Consider the following 22,234-nt stretch of genomic DNA (forward strand, 5'->3'; position numbering starts at 1 on the left):
GGACTCGGAAAACGTACTTCGGCCAGAGTGCTGGTGTGACTTTGGGCTTGTCACTTAATCTACCCTGTGCCCCAGTCCCCTACATTTAATGGGGATATGCTTCCATACTTCTTGGAGTGATGCATGGACAAAATCCATGTGTGATTGGGAGGTGCTATGTCATGCTATGGAGATGACAACTAGTAGCTAGACAAACAGCAGCGCTCTCCCCTGCTTTAACACATGGCCACTCACTCTTACACCAACATCCCTGGCCCTTCTTGCTTGCAAGACATCTTTTAACATTAGAGTACCCAAGCAGAGAGTTTGAGAACAGAGCCCCTGGTGGATCAGCACAGCACTGGGCCCGGTGTACTGGGCAGTGTTTCAGAATAACCAAGGTCACAGTCACCATCGCTACAAGGGAGGAATCTGTTGAGATGGAATGTTTTATTTTATTTGTTTTACGATACGATGGGTGGAGAACAGTAGTGACCAAAAGGAAACTGAACGATCAATTCAGGATTGGCTGCTGTTTAAAAATAAACACAATCCAAGCGGGAGGGAAAACACTGTGCACTAGAGTGCTTTTTTATTGACTGCTTAGCAATCTGTGCAGACCACAGGTCCATCTCTCAGCACTTCGATGCTACAGATCACATTCAAATCATGTGCAAATGAAATAAAACAGGAGTACAGCATTAAAAGGAGTACGCTCCAGCCCTGTATCACTTTGAATCAATCTTATTAACCGCAGCAGAAGCCCCAGACGATTTGTCCATTAGTTCAGCGGTGAGTAGTTCGATGCCAGTACTGGATAACTCAATACAAATCCTCAAACAGATCAGAGAGAATTATGTAAACTTTGTTAAATAGCCTTTGGCTTAAACAACCCTAAAAGTTTCAAGCAGACTCCACAGTGGTTAGCTGGAGCACACGGTGGTCAATGTCTGCGTGAACATTATGGAGGATCACACAATCTCGGTCCTGATCATCCTCAACTCACATTGACATCCGTAGTGCTCGGTGTCCTGAGAACTGGGCCCTTTGTCAACAACCAAGTTAGGATCTGAAGCTCAAGGGTCTGGAGGGACCAGAATGGGCAGGCCAATGGCAAGAGGCAGCAGCCAGAGCGAGTGGTCTCTCACATTCACACCCAGAATGGGAAGTAGGACACACATCAGATCAATTTTTCAGAAAAGGAGGTGTTACCACCAGTGGCACTCTAGGAGGGCCCCAAAAGCTTTGCCTGGGGCATACTGAAGAGTAATCTACCAGGGTGTCCGCACGAAACCAAAAACATGCTTTAAAAAAAAAATCAAACAACCGTTGAAGGCGCCTCCCAGCGTGAGCTCCTCTCTTTGGGGGAAATAAAAGCCAGGATTTAAAAGTCACCATTATTAGCAATAGCCCTACCAGGGCTGCACTGGCCTCGCTCCAACTGTCCATTGCCAAGACGGTTCCACCACTCTCAGAAGAGGCTCTCACCACAGTGCTGACTCTCCCATGCTTCTTACGAGTAGGCTGGGGGAGGCACAATGCCACATGGAGCAATAGATCTGCACTGAAAGGAGTCTTACTTTTTTTTATCATCAATTTTACTTCCTCCTGCAAGGTACATGAACAATAATTTAGAGCAACCAAAAGCCAAAGAGCAGGAATGTGAGGACAAAATCTTGGCTTGTGATGTGCAAAGCCAGACTGATGTACTAACTCCAAGACACAGAATGTAAGGTGCATTCCCCATGCTTAAGGGGAAAAATAGCCTACACAAGTCAGCTTTTAATACGGAATCGGCCAGAGGTCAAATCTGTCTCCAGTCAGAACAGACTCAAATCAAAAAATGCTAGAAGGATTTTCCTAGCTAGCAAGCATCCCCTTTACACCCACAGAAATATTGCTTCTATTCTCCAGGGGGCAAAATTAACCCTTGCACAGCTTATTTTGAGAGTTTAAAGTGGGGCACAGGCATCATGCCAGCCCTCTACAATGGGGTAAATTTAGGCACCTACTTCATCTACTTAATTTACTCCACCTACTTAATACCAGCAGAATTGGTACATCACAGCTTACATGCTACAGTGCTATTCCCATGTAGATTTTTAATAATTACTAAGGGGACATCAAACTCCACTTAGAACATTTTAATAATAAGCCTCTAGTATGTACCTGAATAAATTGAAAAAATATATATGTACACACATATACACACAAAAATAAAATAGGTCCCATTTTCTTTCACCAGAATTATTAAACTGTTAACACATTAAAATCAATACTGTCTTAGAACTGTTCATTCCAACAGACCCAAGAAAATCAAAGATTCCAAACTCACTCCGTCCAACAGAGAAGCAGAACTTGAGGGATGAAAAAATAAGTTGCCTCAGCTAATGCAAAGCCGATGAACATTACAGTCGAAGAGCTGAACCAAACAGTTAACTAACTGGACCGCAATGCAGCATTTGACTTAAGTGACCTGTGAATGATGCTTTACAGGAAAAGAGGTGTGATGGGAGCTGAAGGGTTAACGCAAACATTACCAAGTATGTTTATGGAGTACCACCCTAGAAGGGTGGAAGGCAACACCATTCTAATGAATCAAAACGAGCTAACTGTCTGCACCACCCAAGGCCAGGAGTGGCCAAACTCAGCCATTACATCTGTGCTCAGGTAACAGAAAGCACACTGTCATCTCTCCATCAGTTAAACATACAAAGGTGCTAAAATGGACATGAACAGACACAAATTAGATGAAATCCGTGACTATCAAGGTGGTGTTTGATCATACGGAAGTCGTCCTTTCAAAAATATTTCGTTTTTCAATCTTAAACAAGTATGCACCTCTTTCAGCAGGCTGGGGAGCCTATGGCTAAGAGCTAAGGTATCTGGGGTGGTAGAGGAAATCAACACTTCTAATCAGGACACCTTGGTATCGAGAAATACTGCCAGTTGCGTAGATGGCCCCAAGGGACATGATGCTCTCTACGCTGGCTTGGTTCAGGACTTCAAAGCATGGCTCAACTCGCAGAGATCACTTCTACTGCCTGGCTGGTAGCAAACGCATTTAAGCATTGTCAATTTTTATCATTCTCCTTCCTGCTCTTTTTGTAATGGGTCAGTTTCTCCCTCATTAACAAGACAGAATTCATTTCCGAAAGAAAGGAGCTGCTATCCCTTATTTCCCTCCCAAAGATGCTTCACATAGTGTCCAATCTGCATCGAGAACAATACAGTCCCGTAGCCTTAAAGCTGCACCTCTCCAGTAGGGGATTTTCTAGCTTACAGGATGAGTGTGCTGGGATTCTTGTAGCAATGGCACCCTCTCCCTGAAGGAGAGGTGGGATCTTCAGGATTGCAGGGCTGTATGGCCCTTAATTAGCAAATAAACTGCACCCCGCATCTGCACTGTGGCTGAAGCCACATTCTTGCAAGAAGTATGCTTTAATCAGGATTGTTGCTAGCACAGTTTCCACCAGAATACAAGTGGGGTCTGCACCTGATGAGGGTGCAGGGAAGCAGATATTTGCTGCACACTTCTAGTACATTCACACATGGCCCCTTCACCACAGATCACTGACCATCAACACAACCAGGCTACAACAGGACATTTCTGCAGCTCACTGGGCTTATTCCATGGCACAGCCCAGAGCACTAATGCATAGACTGAAACTGCTCTCCCCAAATAAGAAGAGTTATTTTTGAACCAGCACTGCCTCAGCTTAAGATCTGCAGTCGATAGGGATCCGGCTTCAACTCCTCTTCAAGGTTATTCCGCTTTTTCCAGCCAACAGTTGTTCTTGGATGCATTGCACTGGGGACAAGTACTTCCAACTTTTTATGCCTGGCGACCTTGGACAGCAGTGCCATCTGTACTGAATCGAATAGCTTGGTAGATTAATATTAAACACCTCTGTGGCGAAGGGGTCTTTTGCAGATACTTTGGTTTGCAACTATACAACAGAGTAAAATCTGAACATGTGTTGATCCCCCAGTCTAGCCAAACAAGTTGTTACTACTTCAGACTCTCCTCCTGGCCCAGTGACATCTCTTAGCTGTAAACACATTTCTTCATTCTCTAAGTCAGGTAATGACTTGTATTGTCACTGCGTCACTTCCATCTTTAGGTTGCAGCATTAGCACTAATAGCAACTGCAAGAACACTGATGCACTTAACCCGCTCCCTCCCTGCCCCACAGCCGTTCTCCAGCTGGCTGAAGTAATGTAATACAGTACAGATCCATTACCTAACACAAAGGATAGCTCCAGACCTCAGAGACTTGATGTGGAGTCAGTTATAAAGGCAATTAGTAAAAAATAATCCTATACCATCATTGCAAGAGCATTGTGTGGGCTACAAGAGAATCCAACTGCCTGATACCACTTCAGTTTCACTGCAATAGTTGCTAGAGGGTGTGACATACACGTATACAGGGTACTGACTAGATTTCGTAGGGCGACTGACATGGCTGCAATTCTTCAGTCCATCACCAGGAATGTTAGAAACCAAAAGCCCACCTTAGGTAGTCTCATTTTCATTATCAAGAGAGTTACAAAGCTTCCTGCGTGAGCAATACCACCTAGTGCAGTAGGACTTGTCATTTCATCACTCCTCCATCTCCTACATAAGGGAAACAGGTTTAGATCCCTCCCCTATACACCTGTAAAATTGTGTGCTGTTAACTAGCAGTCAGTCTTAAGCAGTTAGAAAAAATAAACCCAAGAACTGGTGAGGCAATTCTGCTGGTGGACTTGCACCTTCTCGGTCAGTCTGTGCAGTTGGAGCCATTGGTCCCACATCACCTGGAAAATAGAAGACATCCAAGCACCAGAATGAGCCTTTATGGTTTGACAGATCTTTAGCATGCCTTGAAATAGGCTGGGGGGAGAGGGAGATCGAGTGAAGGGAAGATGAAGGAGGACCACGTGCATGTGCATGCGATTCTCCTCCTCTTTGAAAATACTTTGAAGGAATCAAACCCACTAAAATTAACATGTGTCCTAATGGGATAAAGACAGCTTTGACTTAGGATACCATTGGTTCCTCCACATAATATTGAGAAAGCTTTTAGAATCTCTAGGGGAAGCAAATATACTGTACACATTTCTGACTCCCCGAAGGAAGTGTGCGTTTGGGCTACCGGACTACTAACTGCTTCCACTCTGTAAGGAGGGAGCATAGTCTAGTGCATGGAGCACTAGACTGGGAACTCAGGAGACCTGGCTTATTCCCGGCTCTGCCACTGCTCTGTTGGGAAAGTCACTTCACCTCTGCGTCCTTATTTCCCCACCTGTAAAATGGGGTTGATGCTGGCTTTCCTTGTAAAGTGCTTAGAGCTACTGATAACAAGCTAGGTATTATTACTGCCCTGTATGGGATCAGAAGAAAACATAGCAAAGAGAAAGCGATATCTGAATGAAGACAGAGCCACTCATGTGCCTCCAAATGTAGAGCTGTGCAGAGCTGAGTTCAGTGTTAAAAGCCAAGTTTGCTTTATTAGCTGTTCAGTCAGCCATATTTTACCCGGCAAAATTCCAAGTACCAGAATAACACTTAACTTCAAAGTGCTTTACAGACATTAGCTGATTAAATGCAAAGGAGTCTGAAATGTTTAATTTAGATGCAGCAAAAAGATTGCTTGGTTCTCAGAACAGGGAAGGTAGGAGCCGAAACGAGGAGCAGATTCTTTGATATGGAAGGAGATTAGAAGACAATGCAGAGCCGCCAGGAGGATACAAAAGATGATTTTAGGACATGCAATGCCAGAGCTGGCAGGGAGAAGCTCACATGCAGTCCGCCCACAATGCTGTTCTCAATCTCCCACTTTCAGGAGCTATAACATTAAACCAGAGAGAGAAAGAACATGCAGCACTCTTTGCCCTCTTACATATTCTTGTACAAGAAACAATACCTGCACTCCAGACACTTCTTACATACCGCCCAAACTTCCGGGAAATCAGTCTCTTCATCTCCTTTACTCTGTGTCTTTCACTGTGTTCCATATGCTTGGAACTGAATCTGAGAAATATGCACACACCAAACTCTCTCCCTTTTCCTTCTTTATAAAGGACGATTCTATGATAAATTCCAGTTCTAAGTGACTTTGGGTCATTGTGTTTGTTCTGAATTGCAACCTCTCTAGGAGAGTGACATAACTATCTGACACAGACCATCTAATGTACTGCACTGTGTCCATTGCAGAAATAACCATAATAAAAATGATTAGAGATGCGACAATTCAGTATTGCAGAGAGGAAGGAGGCAGAATTAGAATAATTATGAGATGCAGAGTAAAGGGAATTACCACGTCAAAAATAATTTGAAAAAGAGTCTTATAAAAAGCCTTTAGTAGAGTCATAAAAGAAAGGATTTAAAATCTGTTTACTATTTGTGTTTCACTCCGTCCCAGGAAGAAAATATCCTAGACATTTTCATTTAGGGAAGGTGTTAGTACGCTTCTATTCAGTTTCACTTGCTGGTTTTCATGCACTAGCACCATGCTACAAAGCTGAGGCAAACAAGAGGATAAACCTTGTTACAAAAACGCATCCCCCTCTCCTCTCCAAATTAAACAAATATTTCTGTTGATTTCAGGTTTTGTAAGAGCTAATTTCTAATACATGTCTCCAATAAATTCACATTTATAAAGGCTCTTTAGTATCCCAAGCAACAACATCTATGCAAGGTTGTTCTCTTGAGACTGTTAGCATTAATGGAACCCAAAGGCCTGACACTGCAATCGGATCCACACAGTTGGACACTTGCACCTGCACAGTTTCACCTGAGTGGATCCAACTGCAGGATCTGTGCCCAAGCACCAAGCATCTTTTGCAAGAGACATTTAGCTACTTGTAAACATCCACATACCGTCTCAGATTTCTTGTTTCAAACACTGTGTCTTCATCACTGTCGAGAGAACCCAACTCCATATTTTCATCATAGTTTGAAAGGAGACCATATTTCTTCCGCTGAGGTTTCTTCAACCTGAAATAAGTTTTGAACTCATTCACAGCTCATCAACCCTCAGTCTCCTCTCAGTTTTTATAGCAGAAATACAGAGTTACTACCTTTACTGCAGGGCCGCCCAGAGGATTCAGGGGACCTGGGGTCTTCGGCAGCGGGTCCCGGAGCGGAAGGACCCCCCCCCCGCTACCGAATTTCCGTGGAAGATGCTCCAGGGGCTTGAGCCTGGGAGAGTTCTCCAGGGCCCCCGGAGCAAGTGAAGGACCTAACTACAGGGGCCCCGAAAAACTCTCATGGGGACCCCTGCGGGGCCCAGGGCAAATTGCCCCACTTGCCCCCCCCCGAGCGGCCCTGCTTCACTGAGCCCACACTCATCAGAAGACAGTGGGGTTTTCGAGAAGCCACTTTCTCATGAATTACAGGATTTCTTAAGCAACAGGAGAAAGATTTCAGAGTTCCCAAGAGAAACAGAAGAACGTAGGCATGTTTAAGGGCATGGCGTAATCTTTCCAGAGACTGCAAAAGCTCCAGCATTTCTGACTAAAGCGTCCAATGGATAACATGACATCCTTTGCGGATTCTCTATGCGTGGGAGACCTATGGCTCTCCCACAAACCTTCCTATGGGTGTGTGTGTTTATTCCAGGGAAAAGTGAGTCTAGGATGTTCCCATGTTTGTTTCCCAGGAACACGGGGTAGGGAGAGGAGCCACAGTTGTTCCCAAGCCCACCTCCTGGGGAGATGGGGGTAACGATCCCACCCCTGTTCACATCCCCCCATAGAGGATCCCTTGGAATATAAGGGGAAAGAAGGGAGGGTCTTGTGACCAGCTTCCGTCCATGGGGATGGGCCCCTAATCTGGGGAGCTCCATGTCTGTCCCCCTCCCCCTGGGTGCGCGCCCCAACTCCCCCGCCTGCCCCGCCCCGCGGGTGCGCGCCCCAGTCCCCCGCCAGCCCCGCCCCGCGGGTGCGCGCCCCAGTCCCCCGGCCAGCCCCGCCCCGCGGGTGCGCGCCCCAACTCCCCCGCCTGCCCCGCCCCGCGGGTGCGCGCCCCACTCACCGCAGCGCCCGCACCAGGAAGTAGAGCGCGGCCAGCGCGCAGAGGCCGGTGAGCACGTAGAAGCCCCGTTGGACCGCAGGGAACCGCCCGCCCAGCAGGTCCAGGCCCCGGATCCCGCTGTCGCTGTGGTTCCCGGCCGGCCCCGTCCCGTTGGCGGCGGTGCCCGGGGGCGGCGAGGTCCCCCCCGGCCCGGGGGAGCTGGACACCGCGCAGGCGCCGAGCAGGAAGAGCAGGAGGAGGAGGCAACCGAGCTCCCGCGGGACCATGGCGGGCGCACGGCAACTACCGGGACACGCGCACCTCAGGCTCAGAGAGAGGCCAACCCACCGGAAATGGCCCGGCCGGCGCAGCGCTGGCTGGGGTCCGGCCGGGGACTACGGAGCCCGCACACGGAGTTCCGGGAACGCAGGGTTCCGGGTAGGGATGTCGGAGCAATGGGGACCCCAAAGGGACTCTGGGGTGCAGAGGGGAGAAGGGTGTGGGGCCATGGGGGAGCAGGGAGTATCAAGAAGCAGAAGGGAGGTGCAGAGTGGAGAAGGGTGTGGGGCCATGGGGGAGCAGGGAGTATCAAGAAGCAGAAGGGAGGTGCAGAGTGGAGAAGGGTGTGGGGCCATCGGGGAGCAGGGAGTATCAAGAAGCAGAAAGGAGGTGCAGAGTGGAGAAAGGTGTGGGGCCATGGGGGAGCAGGGAGTATCAGGAAGCAGAAGGGAGTTGCAAAGGGACTCTGGGGTGCAGAGGGGAGAAGGGTGTGGGGCCATGGGGGAGCAGGGAGTATCAAGAAGCAGAAGGGAGGTGCAAAGGGACTCTGGGGTGCAGAGTGGAGAAGGGTGTGGGGCCATGGGGGAGCAGGGAGTATCAAGAAGCAGAAGGGAGGTGCAGAGTGGAGAAGGGTGTGGGGCCATGGGGGAGCAGGGAGTATCAAGAAGCAGAAGGGAGGTGCAGAGTGGAGAAGGGTGTGGGGCCATGGGGGAGCAGGGAGTATCAAGAAGCAGAAGGGAGGTGCAGAGTGGAGAAGGGTGTGGGGCCATGGGGGAGCAGGGAGTATCAGGAAGCAGAAGGGAGGTGCAAAGGGACTCTGGGGTGCAGAGGGGAGAAGGGTGTGGGGCCATGGGGGAGCAGGGAGTATCAAGAAGCAGAAGGGAGGTGCAAAGGGACTCTGGGGTGCAGAGTGGAGAAGGGTGTGGGGCCATGGGGGAGCAGGGAGTATCAAGAAGCAGAAGGGAGGTGCAAAGGGACTGCAGGGTGGAGAAGGGTGTGGGGCCATGGGGGAGCAGTAGGGTTGCCAGGCGTCCGGTTTTTGACTGAAACGCCCTGTCGGAAAGGGACCCTAGCGGCTCAGGGGGCCGGGGCTAAGGCAGGCTCCCTGCCTTAGCTCTGCTCCCAGAAGCTGCTGCCAGACCCCACGGCTTCCACTGGTCGTGGTTCCTGGCCAATGGGAGCTGTGGAGCTGGCACTTGGAGCAAGGGCAGCACACAGAGCCTCCCTGACCACCCATATGCCTAGGGGCTGCAGGGCGTTTGACAGGATGGACCACGGGTATCTCCTGGGCACTCTGCAGGCGTTCGGCTTGGGGCCCCAATTTGCGGGTTTTCCTCAGGTGCTGTACACCTCCGCGGACTGTTTGGCCAGGCTCAACAGGGCCCTGACCGAGCCTCTCAGCTTTGGGTGATGAGTGCGTCAGGGGTGTCCACCATCAGGCCAGCTGTATACTCTGGCAATCGAGCCCTTCTTCTGTCTTCTCCATCGGAGGTTGACAGGGTTGGTGCTCCGTGAGCTGGAGTTGCAGCTGGTCCTGTCGGTGCATGCCGATGACGTACTTCTCATGGTCCAGGACCTGGGCGATCTGGTGCAGGTGGAGGCCTGCCAGGCAATCTACTCAATGGCCTCCTGGCCCCAGATCAACTACGTCAAGACCTCTGGCCTGATGGTTGGGGATGGGTGGCAGATGAGCTCCCTCCCACCTGTGTTTCAAGCCATTCAGTGGAGTGCGGGTGCACTGCTCTATCTCAGCATTTACCTTTCTGCCACACACCCTTCTCCACTGGAGAACTGGCAGGATTTGGAGGCCAGTGTGGGTGAGCGGCTGCGGAGATCAACTGGGTTCCTCCAGTGTCTCTCCCTGTGGGGGAGAGCGTTGGTGCTGAACCAATTAGTCCTGTCCATGCTCTGGCACCAGCTCAACAGCCTGAGCCCAGCCCCAGGGCTTCCTGCCTGGGTCCAGAGTGTAGCTCTGGAGTTCTGGCCAGGACTGAACTAGGGGTCCTGAGTCTTTCCCCAGACAAGAGAGGACAGGGCTTGGTCTGCGTCCACAGCCAAGTCCATGTCTTCTGCCTCCAGGCCCTGCAGACACTCCTTTATGTTGCAGGTAGTCTGGCATGGAGCATGTTGGCGTACAATTTCCTCCACCACCTCCAAGGGCTCCAATATGCCTGACAGCTTTTTTCATCACCTGAGGGGTCTTCCGCGAGACCTCTCCAAGCTGCCGATCTTCTACCAGGACTTCATCCAGACCTGGAAGCAGTTCTTGGCGACCAGGTCCATTGTAGCCACGGAGGGGACAGAGCTCCTTGTGGAGCCTCTGCTACACAACCCTTACTTTCGTGTGCAGGTGGCGGAGTCCCCCGCAGTGCGCTGGAGGTTATCCTGGCAGAAACAACCAGAATTGGAGACCTCCTAGACTACATGACATTGGAACTTCTCTAGGCTACTGGTCTGAATTTGACCAGGATCGGACTAATTAAAAGTTGTTACCAATGACAATTTAAAGTAGTCAGCAGGCTCAGCTCAGTTTCTGCTGAACAAGCAACCACATCACAAAAGCCACCACTTCAATCTACATGAAGCACCAGCAGATCCCAAGATGGCATGAACTGTTCTAGGTCCATTGTGCGGCTATGTCAGTTTACACTGTCATAGTTCCATTGTGTGACTAGGTCAGTTTACACAAGCTGAGGATCTGCCAGTTGGTTTTCAAAATAGCTCAGCACATGCTGTCAGTGCTAAATTTTGAAAAAGCTCATCAGGTTAAGATGCAGGTGTCTTTTGGACATCTGGGTTTGTCTTGATGGGGAGCTGTTTAGTGCTGAGCTCTTCTGGAAAATCTGGCCCTAATTGTTTTATTGGAAATCTCAGTAAAGTCCATTGAATGAAAAAATATTTCACTTTAGCAGTGTTTTCCCCCAGCAATATTTAAAAGAATTTGCAGGCTGGGGAAGTTTCTGCCACTTTTGTTTCCTTTTGACACTGGCCATTAGGTGTCACTGTAGTTCCACATCTCAAAACCACTTCCTGGGAGTCCTTTGCATAGGGGACTCCTCATTACATCGGTTCAGCCAATTCTATTTCATCCCAAACCGATTCTGGGAATCATTGCGTTAATCCATTCACTGTAACTTGTGAAACCAATAATGCCTTAGATCAAACTTAGTCAGGTCTCCATTTTTGCACCTACAATTATTTGCACAAGTAATTTGGGGCACAAAGGCCTCATCATATCAGGAACTTTTCAGGTTTTTTGTATCAGACTTTGTGTGTGTGCATTTCATTCATTTTAACTTTTGAGAGTGTATTTGCCATTAAGGCTTCCAAGCCATTTAGGATTCATATGCTGCACTGTGCTCAGTGGGCATGCAGAACACCCAGTCCCCAACAGAGAAATTATTAAATACATCAGGCAACATACTGATTGAAGGTTTGTTTTTTTAACTCTTGTTGGGGTTGATGAGTTTGATGGGGTACAAGATAAGTAGACATCAGGATTTGCCACAGCGTATACACAAATCTTTTCATTGTTCCTCAGTTTTCATAGCTGTCCAAGATGCAGACATAGAAAAGGGACTTTCCCAAGGTCAGACAGCAGATCAGTGGTACAGTCAATAGAAACCATAGCTCCTGGCTCCTAGTCTAGTGACCTATTCACTAGCCTATCATATTGCACAAACTCTTGTACGCTTTCTTGGAAAGGCTGATCTTGAATGGGATTTCGTAACTGGCAGTACCTATAAATCTCATGAGAGAGGTAGATGAGGCAGTATGTAAAGAAAGGCTGGGATATGATCAAATGCATTTTGCTTATTAACCTGAGACAGGGAAGGGGGTTCCTTGTTAGCATCTTTGTTTGTAAATCTGGTGTACACAGGTAGGTTCAGGAACCCTCTTCCTTGAAGTATCACCTGCACACAGCATTCTGCCCCCTTTGTCAAGTCTCAGAAATCTACTTTGCAGCTGTAAATGTAGAGAGCTACATGGTTTTTCAGGAGTTAAACAAGGAGCATAGGGCCTGATTTTAAGTGTGGAGCAACCCCAGAACCAACTGAAGCCAATTTAATAGGTGCTCAGTACATCTAAAAAAATCAGTCCCCTGGCTACTAAAAAGGCATCTTAAGTCCATATAGCAGAATTAAATTTTAACTCAGGGATATTTCAAGAGTATGGAAAGTGCACAGCACAAGGGCGCTTCACATCAATATGGGTAAAACTGCTTTTTTTTTTTTTAGTCCCAGCTGTTTGCTCTCAGCTTTACTTCTAGTTCACAACTTTTAAGCACGACATGGCACTGGTGTAACATAGCAATGACAGCCACAAGGGCAGAGACTTAGGAGAGGTTTGGATTACATGGGAATGTATTGGAAACATTCACAGCCAGGTATTGGATATCAAAGTTCTTGAAACCAGATGACATCTTGTTCCAGTGAAATGAGACAATAAAATGAGGTAAGCCAGTATTTGATGGAAAGGAGATTTTGATTGAGGGGTAGAAGCATCTTAGAGCATGAAAAAATAAACTAAGAATTTAACTAAAGGAAGGAATTAAATAAGGCACCTGATTTCATTAAGTTAATTAGCAGGGCTGTATTAATACAGTGGAAAATGAGGAGGGGAACAAAAGAAGAAGCAAGCCATCTATGCCCAGCTTGCTAAGACAAAAGTAAGGGAAACAAAGACAATGTAGCTAAATGACAGGATAATTTTCTTAGCAAAAAAGGTTTCTGAAGCCAGCCTCTGGGACATCACATTGTAAAGGTCAACTTGTCTTTTGTCAAGTTCAAGTTGTTTAGTTCTAGAAGCTGAGCAAGAGAGTTTGGATCCACTTACTTTTGAAAAACAGTATGACTTGATGAGACATCCTATGAAACTAAGGCAATCAAATCTACTTCAAGCAACTTTCATTAAATGGTTGGCACCTAGCTGCAGATTAGGAAGTGTAGTGACAGTCTCTGATCAGAGTGTGCAATATGAGTATGGGACTGAAGATTTCAGATATTGGGGTGTGCAACTCCAGTGCTCTGCACTGTGTTGTCACTCACACCTGTGCAAGGTGGGTGAACACACTACGTAGTCTGAGCTGGTAGCTTTTCACATCCACTTTGCACTGCTGTAAATAACTGCACAAGGCACTGGTAAATTAGGGTATGGCTACACTTGAAACTTCAAAGCACTGCCACAGCAGCCCTTTGAAGTGCAAGTGTGGTTGCAGCGCCAGCGCTGGGAGAATGCACGTACTCCACAGCCTGATAGGGTTTAGCTTGCAGCGCTGGGAGCCACACTCCCAGCGCTGTTTACACTGGTGCTTTACAGCGCTGTATCTTGCAGCGCTCAGAGGGGGTGTTTTTTCACACCCGAGTGAGAAAGTTGCAGCGCTGTAAAGCGCCAGTGTAGCCAAGGCCTCAGAGTCAGAATAAGCACCAGCGTAAGTTCTTCAAGGATGAGGAACACTGTACAGAGCAAGCTACAAACTGAGGATTCACTGAAGTTTCAGTTAGGAAAATGATACTTGAACCCAAGTTCTCAGAGCAGCACCAGCAAGACGAAGCTACAAGGGAGAGAATAAGTTATGTTCATGCAGCAGAAGTAAGTGACTTTAGCATGCAGATCAAATGAAAGCAAGGCTGTTTTTACCCTCACAGGGCTTTAATTTTGACCCTTCTAGGTAAACAAGTACAATGAAACAAAACCAATGAGTGCATAAGGTAGCCATTACATGGAATTTGAGAAAGATGCCTAGGAAACACCTTAATAGAATAGCACAAAGCTGGTAAGATGAGAAGTTGAGTGAACACATTTGAGGAAAGACAGGTAGGTATTGGGTTGGCTGACTTTAGGGACTGGAGTCAAAAAGTCTTCAATATTTTGTTCAAGGTGGTGTTTATTACTGGCTGTAGCCAGTTATTCCTTTTGATCCCATTTTGAAATACTTTTAGACAAATGTTTCTAAAGCACTTCTACGTGCTAAGTATGAAACTGATGCACTTGTACAAGCTTTAAGAGAAATGGATAGTTAAGCCAAACCCTATCTATGTCTTTCTCCCACAAACCTTCAGGCTTTTTGGTGAGCCACATCTTACGTGAGGAATGTCCTCCTGGAATGCTCCTTTAGGAAGTCATTAAAACCCACTTCTATGCCACCTATGGTAAGCTGATAGAAGGCAACTACTAAGGTGGCCACTGGCATCTTTTCATTTATACATTGTAAACAGTTGTAAACCATTTTTCTTCACCCTTCTTCTCTCCTAGCTGGAGCATTTGGTCATCCCTTAAGCTGGTCTGGTTTTTGTACAACTTTATTTAGATAAGGGAATTGCACTGAGTAAAATAAGTTTATCTATACATGGTATGTGTCTTTTTATAACAGTTAACTACGACTGCATTAGGTTGTACTGTTATGTTTCTACATGAATAGTACAAAAACGGTAGATTAGCCCCTATTCTAAACTTTTGTACAGAATTAGGCATTTGTACAGCACCAAAACTAAGGGGCTTCAAAGTAACTGAGGCTTTGAGCACTATTGTAATGAAAGTCTTCCCCAACATTAAAGTATTTCTGAAAAGCTTGTCTCACTGCAGTACTTAATGCAAGTTAATGGGTCAGCATTCCTTCAACATACTAGTTTCCTTATTAAGTCAGGACTCTATAAAGCAGCTAGTTCAGTACTAGGCAATTGCCCCAATAGACAATTTCATATTGTGGACAGAGGCTTGGGAGAAAAGGTTTTGCTAGTGCTGAGTCACCTTCAGTAGCCTAACTGCTAAATCATGATTTACACAATAGGATTAGCAGAGATCTCAGGGCATAAACTCAAATTAGAATTATATAATCAAACCCAAATGTGAATGTTTTTTCTCCTAACAGTATGAGAAGTCTCAAACAGCCATTTACGGTAAGCTGCAAAGAAACAGATTTCTCAACTGGAAAAAGGAGTAAGTAATAGCAGTACTTAGGTAGAATTTTTTTTGGTGCTGAGAACTGGTAAATGGCAAAAATTAGTTGCAGAATAGTGAGCTCTGATTTGCCACCCAATATGGAGGTTTTCTAGAAAAGCTTTTAGAAAACTATTTAGTGTAATTTTGACACTTTCCCCTAGAATTATTTTAACATTCATCAGCAGAGGGTGCAAACCAATTATACCTGTAGACTAATGTACATGAACCTTAATCTAGAAGGCAAAAACTTCAATATGTAAATTTTATTTCTAAAATGTCAAGGTTTATTAGTCTAATAGGTTTGAAACAGACACTAATATTGACCACTAGTATTTATGTAGTTGCTTAAATGATCATAGTGCCCCATCAAACTTGGTTATCAGAAGGTAGTAATATTTGTGAATGCAAAACAGGTAGAATACATGTCACTAGAACACCCAAATACAAGCTTCCAATGGTGTTTCAGTGACTTTAGGTTGTATTTTTTTGAACTTGGACTTGGTCATGAAGGGGTAAAACCACCAAATCGTTACCTGCTCAACAGCCATTAAAATGGCAAGATTCTAAATTATTTTTGAAAAACAGCCTTCATTCCCCCCCGCCATAATCAAACCTCTTAGAATCCTACACAGGGATTCACTCAATGATCTTTAACCCTTTACTGATCAACTGGACCTTCACAAGTAGGGACAGATTTCCACAATGCCAACGCTTTAAATTATATTGGGTTATGCACATAACCCAAAATCTATCAAATTGTGCCTCGACTACATCTTTCTTGCATTTATTTATAGAATTTATTAAAAATCATTGCTTTTTCCAATCCAATTTATTCTATCAGTTATAATTGTTACAAGTCAGATTGTTCACTTGATCTATATCAGATATTATACACTGCTCAAAGCTCTTGAACTCCATTGCTCAGTCAACAGCTGTATCAATCCTCTTCAATGCAGCTCACTGCTGAAATAAAACAAGACAATGAGTTCTACAAATAGCAGATCCATATGCACATTAAATTATCTAAAACTGCAACTACTAACCAAGAGTTTGTCAAGTTATCAACATACATTTATTTCTCTCAGGATATTAGCACAAGGCAAAACGTTAATTCTGGTACATGTACATATACATATACCAAACCTAAAATCAAACTTCTCCAGAAAAAGCTCTCCCCTAGTCCAGTAATTTCTTACAAGGGAATGCACTGTAGATGGTACCTGCTTAGGAAGTTGATTGTTGGTACTGCTTTCATGAAATGCTCAGGAATGCTGTTTCAGGCTCAAATGTCCATCTTCTCTTCAACCTGGTAAAGCAAATGTGTGTTACTAGCCATATCCAACCACGGTGTTTACACTGCCACCCACCTCCCCAAACACAAGTCACATCATATACAAGGGTTTCACAAGCCATTCGCTGAACCCTATCACATCACAGAAGCACAGTCTGGGAAATTCCAGGGCTGGCTGATGCCTTGATATGCCAGCCAATATATATCATTTGATCCTTAAGCAGAGACAGTTAACCACTTTGACATGGCTGCTTAGGAACAGTGTGGGCTATGGGAGAAAGTTAATGGCAACAAGTAAGATGGTAAAGAAAGCTACAATTAAGTGACTTAATGAGTCTAGGAAGAGTCTCAATAGATGAACACAAATCAAGTTAGGGAATTCTGTTTCCCATCTTGCTTCCATACCTACTAGGCAAGACATGACTGTATGCCCAACTCTGACCTGTGGAACTGAAGTTGTGCCACAAACCAAAGATGGCATGGATTTAAAATTTTTCCATTAGTTGACCAAAACTGTCAGAGGAATATTTCACAGGTACATTAGACTTTCAAATGAGCTCTCAACAAGAGGAAGGATGCGGACATGAGCAAAAGGAGTTACCTCGAATTACAGGACTATTTCCACATATGAACTAGCCCAGAAAGCAGCTTTCGTCTCAGAGGTTTCTGTTGGAGGCACAACACTTCTTTTCTCCAAGGACACTGCAGTTTCCATACGCTAGCAGAGAATTCTTAGAACTTGTAAGGCAATGACAAAGCTAGCTAATTAAGTCAATTTGTCTACCTTGGAACACTGTGTCAAACCAGTAACTACTTGTTCTCAAAAGACTGATTCAGACTACAAATTTTAATGTCTGCTTATTTTATGAAAATCCTGAACTGTCCTCTGACTAAACTGGCCAGCTGTTTTTTCCCTCCACTTTTGCTGATTTAAGTATAACAAGATAGTCATTACAATACTTTTGGTAGTCTGTCACTAGACAATTTGACTATTCGTATGTGAAAACATCTTGACAGTGTTCACATGTCAAGACCACTTAAGATTACATTCTCTCCAATGGTCAGTAAGTCTAGCTTGCTTTAATACTCCTATCACTAGGCTCTCTTCTCTAGAGTCCTCCTCCTTATTACTTGGTTTGTTCACCAGATCTTCAAGGACTGTGTTGTGCAATGAAATGTAAATGTCAGGAGCAGAGTTCATTTCAGACGGTCTTTTAATAGGCTTCGTAAAGCCAAAGAAAACTGTATACAAGAATCCTTTACCACTTCAAATACAATATCAATGGAATATGCATATTTCTTCCAGTAAAAAAAGGACAATATAAATAAACATTTTCAAGAACCTCTTTTATGGTAAGTTTGCGAGAGTCTATTTCTGGGTAATTTACATCATACAGTAAAAATACCGTTATGCAGGTTGAACATACAAGCAAGTTTCTCTTTAAGTATATCAAGGTGGTTTGCCTTCCAATTTACACCCAGGCTGCATGCCTACCTTGCTACACTAAAGGAATGTTACAAGAGACGAAGGTAATGCACTTTCAAAAAAAAAAAAATATAAAGTCCACAGCTTGTTCAGCTTCCAGTGAACATTGAATTAAAGGTCCTTTTCTATCTCAAAAAACTGAATTAGGGCCCCAACATCACAACTTTTAAAAAAAACACCTTGGCTTATCACAGAGGATAAAATAAAATCCGTAGTGCTTTCAAAAAAGATTAAAAACACTTGGAAACAGAGCTTTCTTAAAGAAAAGTCTAATCAGACCATCTTATATCAGAAGCTGTCAGGCTGTGTTTGACAAGATCAGAACTGATAATACTACAAAAGTGAAAATACAAGTAGATGTACTACACAATAACGATTTCAGCGAAGCTCCAAAAATCTTTATAAATACAGCCATTGGAAGGACGATCTTGAGTCAGGAAGGATTTTTACTCGTTGTGTGTAGCTGAGGACAAGAAGCAGGCACAATTGTAAAGGCACCGAAGCATAGACAAGTTCCAGCATTTTACTCCCTGTATTATTTCAGAGGCTAGTGCTAGTTCACTAGAGCTTAAGAGAATGTCCCCCACCCTTGATTAAAGTTTGTTAGAGGGCATCTGGAGTTTTGCTTAATTCTCGAACTTCAGGTATGTGAGTATTTACTACACTTGCTTTGCCTTAGATCCAGGCAAGTCCTACACATGCATTAAAATTAAGAATTTAAGTGGCAAACATCTCCAAGGCCTGGTTGCAAACAGACTGGTTCTTATGGGCAAGAACAAAGAGTGTGGTATGGTCCAACTGAGCCTTACAGTATTTTCAGACATCAACAGGTCAATCGATATAGAGAGCTCCCAAGGCAGTATATTCTTCGTTCCCTTTTGAACTAAAACTTACCGTAACTGTCATAGTTGTCTCTGTAGGACCCTCCTGAAGACCTGTCACCATAGCCACCTTGATTCCTGCTAGTAAAAAGTAACAAATGTTTGTTTTATGAAACATGCTGTCATCTATACACACATTACATTTTTGCTGTACTATTGGGACTGAACCAATTTACATCCCAGTCAAGTTAAGTGAGTTATTTCAGGGCAGTTGTGACAAAAACCTCAAGAGTCAGCAGTTTGAACCTCTTACAGTCTACTTTCATTGTGTTTACCTGCTGCTATAGTAGTCTCTAGATCCATTATATCCACCACTTCTGGAATCAAATCTGCTTCCTCCATAGCCTCTGTCTCCACCTCCTTGAATGGACACAATAAAGAACCAATTAACACATTTGAAACAGAAGTTTTTCCAGTCAGTTATTGAAAATCAGTTACGCTAACTTACCTCTAGAGAAGCCACGGCCCCCTCGACCTCTGCCTCCACGGAAAAAGCCTCTGCCACCTGATGAACCCCCTCTATATCCACGGGATCTGTTTTCGGATGATTTACCTGCCTGGTCAACTCTAATTTGACGCCCATCAACAGACTAAAAACAAAACAGAAAAAAAAAATGAATAGTATCACTATTTACATGCTTTTAAAACTTAACAGGACAGCAGCTGCCAAATAAGCTGTCCAAACTTACGGTAGAAACTGGAAAAAGTTTTAGTCATTTGTGTCCATAATGGTTTGCCCCCATATCCAAAATCAGAATCAAGTCACGACCATTAAATAATATTTACAGAGCACTCAAAAATAAAAATATTGCTTGAAATAAGAGAGCATGTCTGCCTATCTAGGTTTCCTTTATATTTTTAGACTTGCCCATTACTTTAGCTGCTTCTAGAAATTTTAATATTCCATTGCGTTGTCAAAATATTTTAATTCCTGAATCATTTATGATTTTGCCATTCTAAACCCTCAATGGTTAATTCTACTTAATTAGAAACAGACTACTCCTCCTCTGGATATCATGATTCTGCAGCTCTGCACACAGTCTCTGAAAAAATGGAACACAAAATCTTACCTTTCCATTCATGGCCATCATTGCATCTTTAGCATCATCTATGTTCTCAAAAGTGACAAATCCAAAGCCTCTGGATCGCTGGGTCTCTCGGTCTTTCACCACGACCACTGAAAAACAAAGACACCATTGGCACATATCCACTATCATAAAAAGATAAAACTCATCACACCCACTTATTTTGTTCTTACCTTCAGATATCTGTCCGTATTTGGAAAAGACTTGCTCCAGTGACTGTTCATTGGTATCAAAACTCAGTCCACCAACAAAGAGCTTTCCCTCATCTGATGCCATTTTGTTCTGTAAACAAAAACATGACATCAACGGTTAAATCTCACATGAAAAGTTATTTTTGTTGCTTCAGTATATAGTAATCACACAGAACCAAGGGATTAATTCAGTAGACTGGTGTCACCAGGACCATAATACTTGTATCAATACTACAGCTGGTAGTACTAAGCTGCCATGTGCAATTCACAGACGAGAACCACAGCTTTGTATCTAGAGATACCTATTTGATAGTCAGCCTCCATGTAAACATAAATCAATTAGAAGTGTTTATTTCAAAAAATTAGCCAGATTACAGAAATGAGAAGACCACAGTGGCAGTAATTTATCCAGCAGCATGACTTATCCCTGCAGCCAAGCAATAATCCCCCCAAGACCAGAACCTGTGTGTGGGGTCCATTTCCTAAGTCCCCATCCACAGAGAACAAGCCCCAGTGGGTCCATATCAGGAAGAGCCCTTCCCACCCCGTTCAGGCGGATATCTAACATCAGGCCAGACAGCAACCGACTGCCGTAGTGTCGGGTAACATCGCCGGGCCACGTAAGAAACGAAGCTGCCTTCGAAGCGGCTGTGGCTGGAGTGCGTGTGTCTACCGGCTCCCCGCACCTCAGGAGCACGCGGCCGGAGCAGGAACCAAGATGCCCTGCAGCACGACGCCTACTTCGTTCCCTCGCACGCATGCGCGATGTGGAAGAGCGGTCCAGCTTCACGGCATTCCAGGCACCCGGGAAGGCGCATGCGCAAACGATCCACTGTCTGAGTCAGGCGCACAGACGACCTGCGGCAAGACTCCAACCCTTAGCACCTCCCACCTTGCCCCGCCCATTGGGCGCATGCGCGCTAATATGGAGACGCCATTTTGCGCCGGCCGAGAGCGGGCGCCATTTTGTTTCCGAAGGGGCGTCGTCGTTAATTGCGCGCCCTTCCCCCTAACAACAGCCCAAGCGGTGCGTTTCGCCCTGCTGGGGACTCCTGCAGCCGACAACGGTGAATGTGAAACTGGACGCGGACAGACCGACCCTACCCGCTTCTCCCTCTATGGAAAGCGGCCGCTCCTGTGGGGCACCGCCTTGCAGCGGGCGCCTCCGCCTCAGGCGATACTGCCTCCCCAGGCCCTTCCCCGCCTCTGCCCGGGTTCCTTACCGGTCCTCTATGAGTATAAAGACAACACGACGCTTCAAAGTCCCAGCACGATGTACGCTGCAAGCTGCAGGCGCAGCTGTTTATATAGTCCCTTGTCGGGCCCCGCCCTATTCATGAATATGCAAATATCCACTGGCCGGAATGAGATCTCCGCGACTGTTCTAGCACCGCCTCGCCTCCTGATTGGTCACAGCCTGGTTAATATTCATAAGACGCTGAGAGAGAAGCGATGCGCGCTTCGTATTCCCCACGTGGGGGTGGAGTGCGGCGGAAAGTGCTGATTGGATGGTAGAGGGAGAAAGTTTGCAGACGCGTTCCTGTGGGATGAGAGAGTGGAAGGTGTTGATTGGCTACGGCCGCCCCAGCTGCAGCCCTTCCTCGTTCCCCTGCGCACGCACAGACTCACCCTGGGCCGGGAAGGGGGCGGGGCTGTGATGCCCTAGTTTCGCGCCCTTCGCAGCATTGCGGCGCTCGCTGCCGCTGTGGGAACAAAGCGGCCGCCTGAGGCGGCGGCGCCATTTTGGGTGGGGGAGGGCCGCTTCGTGCGTTGCCATCACCCGCCATGCCGCGCGGGCAGAGCCTTGTTTTGCTGGGCTCGCCGCGCAAGGGCTCCCGCGGCCCCTGTGACGTTCGGTCCTCCGCAGCGTGGCCCCGCAGCCTGGGTGCCCCCCACGGCCCGCAGTACTGCCCGACCAGCCCTGTCTCCCCTAGGGAACGCCACAGCACCGCCTTGTCCGTCAGCGCCCTGCATAGCCCGTGCCGTGTCCACCATAGCGCAGCCCAGGAGAACCCTATGTGTCCCCCCAGCACAGACCGCCATAACCCCCACAGCCCCCCAAACCATCCCATGTGCCCCCCAGCACAGCCCCCACATAACC

General features: G+C 46.0%; 2 protein-coding genes across 6 annotated transcripts; both read right to left on the reverse strand.

Annotated features, from left to right (window-relative positions):
* Positions 1-544: 544 nt before the first annotated feature.
* On the reverse strand, positions 545-8,316 carry FAM174C (family with sequence similarity 174 member C). The gene is made up of 3 exons (XM_030540533.1): positions 8,000-8,316; positions 6,845-6,961; positions 545-4,779 (listed from the first exon to the last, which is right to left on the reverse strand). Exons 1-3 carry the CDS (start codon positions 8,263-8,265, stop codon positions 4,776-4,778), a joined length of 387 nt encoding a protein of 128 aa, XP_030396393.1. The 5' UTR covers positions 8,266-8,316; the 3' UTR covers positions 545-4,775.
* Positions 8,317-14,545: 6,229 nt separating this feature from the next.
* On the reverse strand, positions 14,546-21,463 carry CIRBP (cold inducible RNA binding protein). 5 transcript variants are annotated; one of them, XM_030540532.1, is made up of 8 exons: positions 21,357-21,463; positions 20,116-20,224; positions 19,928-20,034; positions 19,306-19,447; positions 19,133-19,217; positions 18,871-18,935; positions 16,420-16,505; positions 14,546-16,162 (listed from the first exon to the last, which is right to left on the reverse strand). In XM_030540532.1, the coding sequence occupies exons 2-7, from the start codon at positions 20,216-20,218 to the stop codon at positions 16,501-16,503; spliced, it is 507 nt and encodes a 168-aa protein (XP_030396392.1). In that variant the 5' UTR covers positions 20,219-20,224; positions 21,357-21,463; the 3' UTR covers positions 14,546-16,162; positions 16,420-16,500. The 5 variants fall into 5 exon arrangements, with proteins under 5 accessions (XP_030396392.1, XP_030396390.1, XP_030396389.1 ...); XM_030540530.1 differs by having other exon boundaries at positions 18,871-18,938; XM_030540529.1 differs by having other exon boundaries at positions 16,010-16,162; positions 16,420-18,439.
* Positions 21,464-22,234: the final 771 nt, after the last annotated feature.

Source organism: Gopherus evgoodei, chromosome 22 (assembly GCF_007399415.2).
Source record: "Gopherus evgoodei ecotype Sinaloan lineage chromosome 22, rGopEvg1_v1.p, whole genome shotgun sequence".
NCBI lineage: Eukaryota > Metazoa > Chordata > Testudines > Testudinidae > Gopherus > Gopherus evgoodei.